The sequence below is a fragment of the Cyprinodon variegatus genome, unplaced genomic scaffold (genome assembly GCF_000732505.1).
Source record: "Cyprinodon variegatus isolate N-32 unplaced genomic scaffold, C_variegatus-1.0 Scaffold38, whole genome shotgun sequence".
In the NCBI taxonomy this organism is placed as follows: domain Eukaryota; kingdom Metazoa; phylum Chordata; class Actinopteri; order Cyprinodontiformes; family Cyprinodontidae; genus Cyprinodon; species Cyprinodon variegatus.
The window spans coordinates 1497005-1505205 of NW_015150491.1; the positions used below are offsets into that span (position 1 = coordinate 1497005).

The 8201-nt window shown below is 38.5% G+C and overlaps 1 protein-coding gene across 1 annotated transcript in view; it reads left to right on the forward strand.

The window, feature by feature from the left end:
• Nucleotides 1-8201, forward strand: part of LOC107081396 (otoferlin-like) — a 101025-nt gene that overhangs the window by 80024 nt on the left and 12800 nt on the right. Inside the window, exons 28-41 of the mRNA XM_015369583.1 lie at nucleotides 156-318; nucleotides 562-728; nucleotides 921-950; nucleotides 1063-1200; nucleotides 1280-1355; nucleotides 4190-4335; nucleotides 4414-4548; nucleotides 4807-4944; nucleotides 5039-5166; nucleotides 5331-5501; nucleotides 6374-6534; nucleotides 6687-6829; nucleotides 6905-6993; nucleotides 7226-7324. Coding sequence (XP_015225069.1) covers nucleotides 156-318; nucleotides 562-728; nucleotides 921-950; nucleotides 1063-1200; nucleotides 1280-1355; nucleotides 4190-4335; nucleotides 4414-4548; nucleotides 4807-4944; nucleotides 5039-5166; nucleotides 5331-5501; nucleotides 6374-6534; nucleotides 6687-6829; nucleotides 6905-6993; nucleotides 7226-7324 — 1784 coding nt within the window. The remainder of the gene's footprint in view (nucleotides 1-155; nucleotides 319-561; nucleotides 729-920; nucleotides 951-1062; nucleotides 1201-1279; nucleotides 1356-4189; nucleotides 4336-4413; nucleotides 4549-4806; nucleotides 4945-5038; nucleotides 5167-5330; nucleotides 5502-6373; nucleotides 6535-6686; nucleotides 6830-6904; nucleotides 6994-7225; nucleotides 7325-8201) is intronic.

The following is an 8201-nucleotide window of genomic DNA, read 5'->3' on the forward strand; positions in this document are numbered from 1 at the left end:
TGTATTAGAGTGTGTTTCTAGAAATATTTTCTTACATTGTTAGTTTTGCCCTGTCTCTTTTTGGTTGTATTGTTTTAAATACTAACATTTGTTCCTTTTAATAGTATTTAGTCATGTTTATTCATTCACATGGATTAACATCTTTTTTTACCCAGGACTTGCCAGAAAACGAGCTGCTCCATCCTCCTCTTAATATTCGGGTTGTGGACTGCAGAGCATTTGGACGCTACATCCTAGTGGGGTCCCATGCTGTTTCCACCCTGAGACGCTTTATCTACAGTCCTCCAGATAAAAGCTGCAGCAATTGGGCCTCTGCAGGTACTCAGAGGCTGACGGATTAGTAGTTGTGAAGAGTCAAAACATGCAGTAATCACTTATTTGATTGATTGAAAGAATACATTTTATTTTGTAATGACATTTTCTGCTTACACTCTTTCCTTAACATTCCTCATGCGGATATTCTGCTTTTCTTTTCTTATCTTGCTCCTCTTGCTCCCTCCTGTGTTGTCCTTTCCTACTGCCCACTGCTGCTGCTGTCTTTCATCATCGGCTGCCTTCCAGCTAAGCTAATGAATGGCTACATGGTTCTAACCAATGGCTGCTCCCACGCTCGCTCCTCACCCAGCCTTTCTTCCCGCACCCTGTCTCGCCCCGCAGGTGACATCGCCCTCAACCTCGAAGCAGAGCCTCCTATCCGAAAGATGGACACAGTTGTCAAGTTGGATGCTGTAAGCATTTCATTCCTTTTTCTGACAAGTTTCTGTATTGATATTTATGTTGTGTTTATATGCTTCTCTAGATCCCAGAAGTATTTCCCTCGCATTTTGTCCTCTGCTTTGTACCTGTTGTTGCATTTGTGCTGCTCATTCCTTCACCACCCATTGTGTATTAACCCTTGTGCTGTTTTATGTAATGCCCAGATGTCTGATGCTGTTGTAAAAGTTGACATGGTGAGTAACTCCATTTAGCGGCTAATGAGCTCAATGTCATAAACCAGTACAGAACATTGACTAAAATCCACCTAAAGTGTAAAAAGAGTTTATTTTCTGTTACTTTTTTAAGAGTGAAGAAGAGAGCGATAAAGAAAAAAGGAAGAAGAAAAAGAAGAAGAAGGGAGGATTGGAGGAGGAGGAAGAGACAGATGAAAGAGTGCTGGACTGGTGGTCCAAATATTTTGCTTCCATTGAGACGCTGAAGGAGGTTGTATATTCCGCTCTTTTCCACTGTTCACTCTTTTTTTTAGGCTTAAGTTAATCTTGTTCTGTGTTTTCTCTATTAGAACCTAAGATCCCAGGAAGCAGCTCAGACAGACGCAGAGGACAGAGAAGACCTTGAGATAGCAGCTGAGGGAGCAGGTATATAACTTTTACATTTTCTGTTTTTTATTTTATTTATAACAGTTAAATTGATTTTATTTATCTATCACTGATTGCTGATGTTTTGGAAAACTATTCATACCCCCTCATATCACAGATTTTGCCACATTACAGATGTAAACCTCTGCATATTTTACTTTAACTGGGACATTTCAAATCTTCCAATGGATTCCTACTTATATTTAGATATAAAAATTGACTGTATCCAATAACATATGGCTGAAAATTTATTTTTTTATGTTGTAGAAATAAGGTTAAGGGGAAAAAGCTGTAACCCTAACTTTATTTAAACCTAACTTTACAATAAAAGTCAGCCCTACTAACAGCTCTTTTTTTTTACCCTAACAGGTAGAGAGGTGAAATCCTTTTCTTTACTTATATCCTCCAGCTCTGGATCAGAGTTCAGTAAAATTGCTGAATCCTATTTAACACACTGATCAGGCGTCTCTTGCACTGTATATATAGATATTAATTTATTTCCCAGCCCCCATTTTAACATTTTAATCTTTATTTCTCTAGAGAGCTCCATTGTTATGAAGGTTATATCTTTATATCCTCCTCTTATATGTATAGTCCCACTGGATGGTGAACCTTGACCCCAGTGTAACATTTTTTGCAACCTCTAACAGCTTTTTCTCCATGATTGCCCTTTAGTTTACTCCGTCCATGTCCACATAAATGCTGACCAGCCTCCCTGGATAAAATAGCATCACTTTGCATGTTGCTACCATTATGTTTCACTATGGAGATGGTGTGATCATGATGTTGTGCACTGTCCGTGTCACATAGCATGAATCGTGTCTGCCAAAAAACATCTCAACAACGTTTCATAAGTGCTCGATTTATGGGGCATAATTGTGTTTACATTTTCCTACCCCAGCTGTAGATCTCTGTACCTCCTCTGGCATAACCATGAGCCTGTTTTCTGTTTCTCTGACCAATGCTCTCCTTTCTCATTGTTCAAGTGCACTTTTGGTAGGTTTTATAGTTGTGCTATTGATTTATGGATTAAACGATAATTTATGAGATTCCATTGCTTTGGATATTGATTTATGGACTAATCCTACTATAAGCTGCCAAACTACCTTATACCTGACCTGCCTGTGTTCCTTGGTCTTCATGATGGTGTTTGTCCAATAATATTCACAAACAAACCTCTCAGTGACACACACTGTATTTACATTGCAACTATATTACCCAAAGAATAGGTGGACTCTAATTTTAAGGGGATTTCATATACATTTTTCTCACACTTCTTGTTTCTCTCTTTCATATAAAATCTTGATTCATTTCACTTTTTGGTTGTTTTGTTACATTACAAGAAAATATTAATGGAATAAAACTTTTACCAGGCATTGATTAGAGACAGACCAATAAATTGACCAGCTCACATTTGTTTTGTTTTTTCTTTTGTTATCGACTGATATGTGCATGTGTGCAAATTCATTAGTGCATTCAGAAGCCATGCCTTGCATTAATGAAGTGCATGGCCTTGAGTCCCTCTTGTTGTTTGTCTCTATGTTTTGTTTGCATTATATGCACCTGCCCACCGTAGCCAAGCTGGATCACATATGCCTTTATCTGATAACACCTGCTCTTTGCCTGCATTACAGACAAAAATGAGATCACAACTGACCAAAGCTGTGAACAAATATGTATAACATAGGTGATAAACACATAAACTACGTTACAAATAACTAGAGTAAAATCCGATACGAAACAGTAAAACAAAAGACCAAAACTCCATTTTTCAGCTACTGAAAAGATAATACATTTACGAATGCTGTTATTAGTTAAGAGCATTACTCCTAATGCTGTTGTTAAGTCAATAAAGAAGGATAAGATGTAAGAACAGACAATGAGATTGTACTTCTGCAATGCAACACTACAACAGCAATAACTTGTGCAAAGTATAATGTGCATTTACTATTTAATACCCTATGCAGTAACCTGTTTCTCTATGTTTTAGACCCATTTTTGACTATTTGAGCTTCCCCATTGTGAGATCAGTGAAATCAGTTAATCAATCAATCAATAGATTAAACAAGAATAAAACAAATTTAACCACAAGGCAACAGGGTATTGAATGAATCACTTCAAGGAAGGTGTTTTTCATGGGATTAGATATCAGATTGATTGTATGACTTTATTATTTTCGTAGAAGGTTGTAAGTTAGGTCAGGGACTGGTCAGTTTCCCTTGAAGACCTGCAGTGATAGAATGCAGCAAGTACAATAAAAAAAGAACTTTCATAACTTTAATCTTAATATTAAGTTTGAAAGTTTCTCTGGTTTTTCATTTAAAAATGTATTAGGGTCACTCCTGCAGGAACACTATGGAAGAACAGCCCTCTTTCTAACAATTTTTACCCGTTTTTTGTCAGAGCATGTGATCCGTATTCACCATTTTAGTAAAACCTGCTCTCAAAATAAAAATCCCAACTGGCTCTAACACTAAATGTTTTACATTCAATTGTCTTCATAACTGTCTCACAGAGGGGAAGGTGGATGGAAGTAATGAGATGATTAAACCCGATTATGACTCATAATCATTCACATGCAGATATTTATTAAGTTGTGTTTTATATCTACATATTACTTTTTGTAACATTGTTTAAAACCCTCAAATTAAACACACAAATCTTATCTACTTTTTGCCCAAAATGTACCGGTTAGATGTGTTTTATTGAACATTTTGAAACCTCAGCAGTATATGACTAACAAAATGAAATCTTTCTCATACCCTCAGGATGTCAGAGATTTCCCCCATCTGCCCTCCAACTATAATAGCCTTTTCTAATTCCCCTCTGGGCAGATATCAGACCTGATGAGCTCCATCTAAAAGGCTCCAGGATGAAAGAAAGGTTCAAGGACAAGAAGATCTCCAAGGACAAAAAGAAAAGTCATGCTGCGGACGCCTCTGAGAAACGGCCTCCTAAAACAAGAGTGGAAGAAATGATGGTGAGTTTGACAGGCAGCTAACCAGCAAACGGCTATATATTCATGTACGTTTGAATCTTTATGGGCTCTCCTATGCAGGTGTACAACAAAGAGCTGGAGAGTGAGTATGCAAACTTTGAGGACTGGCTTCACACTTTCAACTTATACAGAGGAAAAGCCGGAGATGATGACGAACACGCCCTGGATGATGACAGGATTGTGGGCAGATTCAAGGTAGGAACACAACTGCGGCATAGCCCACTCAGGTACTATTGCTGTTATGACCAAACTAAAGGTTTGACATTAAATAGGCAGTAATCTAACCAGTCAACAGAGGAGATTAAGCAAAATTCTTGAAGGATTGTAGACTGCCTTTAAGCAGAGCAAGATATAGAGAAAATGTTTAATTCACCGCCTCTTTCAGTGAAAATGTCTTTGGCTCAGAAAATATTCCTTACATCCATTTTTTTTCTCCATCTTTCTGCAATCCAGGGCTCCTTATGTATGTACAAAGTACCCCTCTCTCAGGAGATCACAAGAGAAGCAGGGTATGATCCCAATATGGGGATGTTCCAGAGCATTCCTCATAATGATCCCATCCGCGTTCTTGTTCGTATCTATGTGGTCAGGGTAGGTGAAATTCTTAATGTTTGAAATAATGTAATAGTTCTATCTAATCTATCATCTATAGTTTATCTAAATATTCTTCTTACCTTCTTGTTAGGCAACAGACCTACATCCTGCTGATATCAATGGAAAGGCCGATCCATACATTGTCATTAAGCTGGGCAAGTCAGAAATCAAAGACAAAGAGAACTACATCTCTAAGCAGCTAAACCCTGTGTTTGGGAAGTGAGTTGGCAAAAAGTTGATGATAGCTGATCATAGTTACTTAATTTAGAAGTTTGAAGTGAAATATGGTGAAATTTGAAATTAGATCCCTTATTTTAATGCAGTAGTTTGTTGAACATATCTAAATCTGACACATGTTGAAATATCTGTTTCTCCATGTTCAGATCCTTTGACATTGAGGCCACCTTCCCTATGGAGTCAATGTTAACGGTCTCTGTTTATGACTGGGATTTGGTTGGCACAGACGACCTCATTGGGGAGACAAAGATCGACCTTGAGAATCGGTTCTACAGCAAGTACAGAGCAACCTGTGGCATTGCGTCAAGCTACTCTGTGTGAGTATTGTGAAAGTGTGCGGTCCAGTCACTATGCCTCCGACTGATGATCCGCCTTGTCTACATGACCAAGGGGATATGCCTTTGGCTGACTAGCCAGCACGCATGACTTTCAGCCAGGAGTTTGGGGATCAAAAACCCTCTTACCACAGTAGCTTTGTTTCTGAGTTTGCCAGCTTTTAATGTTATTACACTGTCACAAGTACAGAGCAACAAAATTAACTCTCTGCATTTAACCCATCCCCTGGGGGAGCAGAGGGGGAGCAGTGGGCTACCATTGTGCGGCGCCCAGGAAACAGTGTTGGAGTTAAAGGGCCCTTGCTCAGGGACCCAGAGTGGCAGTCAACTCAGAACCTCTGGATTTCAAGCACAATCCCCTACCCACTAGGCCACCACTCCTCAACTAAGCCGTCACTCCCCATCACGTTGTTATAGATTTCTTTTTCCATTTAGTTATTGTTTAGCCGTTGATCTTTGAGATTTAAAAATCAGTTTCCGGGTCAAATGTGATTTCCAATTTTGTATTCTCTGCAAAAATAAGATATATGTTATGTCTAGTATTTATTGGCATAGTAAATGTTGGGCTGTCTGGATGGCTGTGCTGGAAATGCGGTCTCAGAGGGTCAGAACAACCAAAAAACAAAATGTGCGAGCAAGAAATTTAAAAAAGAGAATAATTTATGCTAAGCTCAAATTCAAAAGCACAGCTTATGGTTAGTGCTGCAGCACAGGTAACAGTAACAGGAGGTTAGAAATGTTGCTCCACAATTCCGGAATACTGATTTCAATTTGCATCTTTCTTTGCATCTCCTTTACATTTAAAGATGTACAAATTACAGCCTAAATATATCTAAGATATCTGTTGATTTTAGGCATGGATACAACATCTGGCGGGACCCTATGAAACCCAGCCAGATCCTAGCAAGGCTTTGCAAGGAAGGGAAGGTTGATGGACCTCATTATGGACCAGGAGGCAAAGTCAAAGTGGCAAATCGAATTTTTACTGGACCAACAGAAATAGAGGATGAAAATGGTAGTCTCCACTTTTTTCTAAAACTGTAACCAATTAAAGTGCTTCTATGATTTTTTTTACACAAAATATTATCTGATGAAATGTTTGAAAATTGTGTTAAATTAGCCTTTTCCCATGTCAGTTTCTGTTTTAAATTTGGAATGATCCCTCAGGTCTGAAGAAGCAGACAGAGGAGCATTTAGCCCTGATCGTGTTGAATCACTGGGAGGAAATTCCTCGTGTTGGCTGCAAGCTCGTTCCTGAACATGTGGAGACCAGGCCCCTTCTTAACCCAGACAAGCCAGGGATCGAACAGGTAGAACTTTAGTCGATTGGTCAAGAGCAGTGAATGAGAATTTTGATCATAACTGATCCTCTGGATTTATAAAAGGGTCGCATTGAGATGTGGGTGGACATGTTTCCAATGGATAAGGCTGCTCCCGGACCTGCAATTGACATATCACCACGGAAACCAAAGAGGTAGGCAAAGATAAGGACAAAAAACAACTTTTACCTTGAGTTTTTAAATTTCTACTTATGCATTAATAAGCATTAAGTCAAATGGAGATTTATTCAGGTATTTAACAGCCTGATATTCCAGCTTAGATTATGGTGAGTCCATTTTTTACTAGTTTTTATGTAGCGTTTAATGTAGTTTAAATGTTAATCTTAAAAGTGCAACTACATATGTATGTGTTCCTCCTCTTACTAGATATGAGCTCAGGGTGATAATTTGGAATACTGATGAAGTAATACTGGAAGACGATGATTACTTCACTGGGGAAAAGTCCAGTGACATATTTGTCCGGGGGTAGGTATGGCGGGACAAGGCAGCCGAGCCTCGTCCCATGGGTGTGAGCTGTATGTGTTTTTTACTGTTAACCATTTTTTGTTTTTCTTTTCTTTTTATTTCTTTTGTGTGTGCGTGTTTGTGTCACCTCTCTGTGTTTGTGGTGTGTCTCCTGTCTGTCGTCCTTTCTCTCCTCTCCGGTTAAAACTCTATCTAGTTTTGAGCTTCGTGTTATTATTTGGAACACTGATGACGTAATTCTAGAGGACGATGCTTTCTTGACAGGAGAGAAGATGTCTGACATCTATGTCAGGGGGTAAACACACCTTTCCATCGCATGGCTCGTGAAAATTCCTTGCGTCCCTTTTCTGAAATCCCTTACTAAATTTTTATGTGTTTCTATCTGTCGTAAAGTTACAAGGAGCACGCAAATTCCTTGTTGCAACCACTGCAGAAAAAAACTGCAGTGGTTGCAACAATGCAGTGAAAACCAATCCATACTGAAAACCTACTGCAGTAAGGACCAAACCAAAATAGATGTTGAAGTTTTACATAAAGAATACAAAATTTCATCAGACCAAATATAAAGTTACACACACAGATTGAATGAAAACATTCAAGACCATTATTGGTCTAATTTTTTATTTTATTTTAAGGTGGTAATGGTTGAAAGGAGGAAGAAGCCATTGCCTGTCTCCCTTGACTACAGGTTTCTGTGGTCTGTCCAACACAGACTTCAACCTTCTAGATGTCATTATACAATGGAAACGTGGTTGTTGCTGCTCAAATTGAGACTAAAGACTTACTGGAAAGAACTAAAATAACAAAAGTAAAGACAGTTGAAGCTCCATTTGTTTTTGAAGGCTATTTCTTATGTGTATTGTTCAAATTATATATA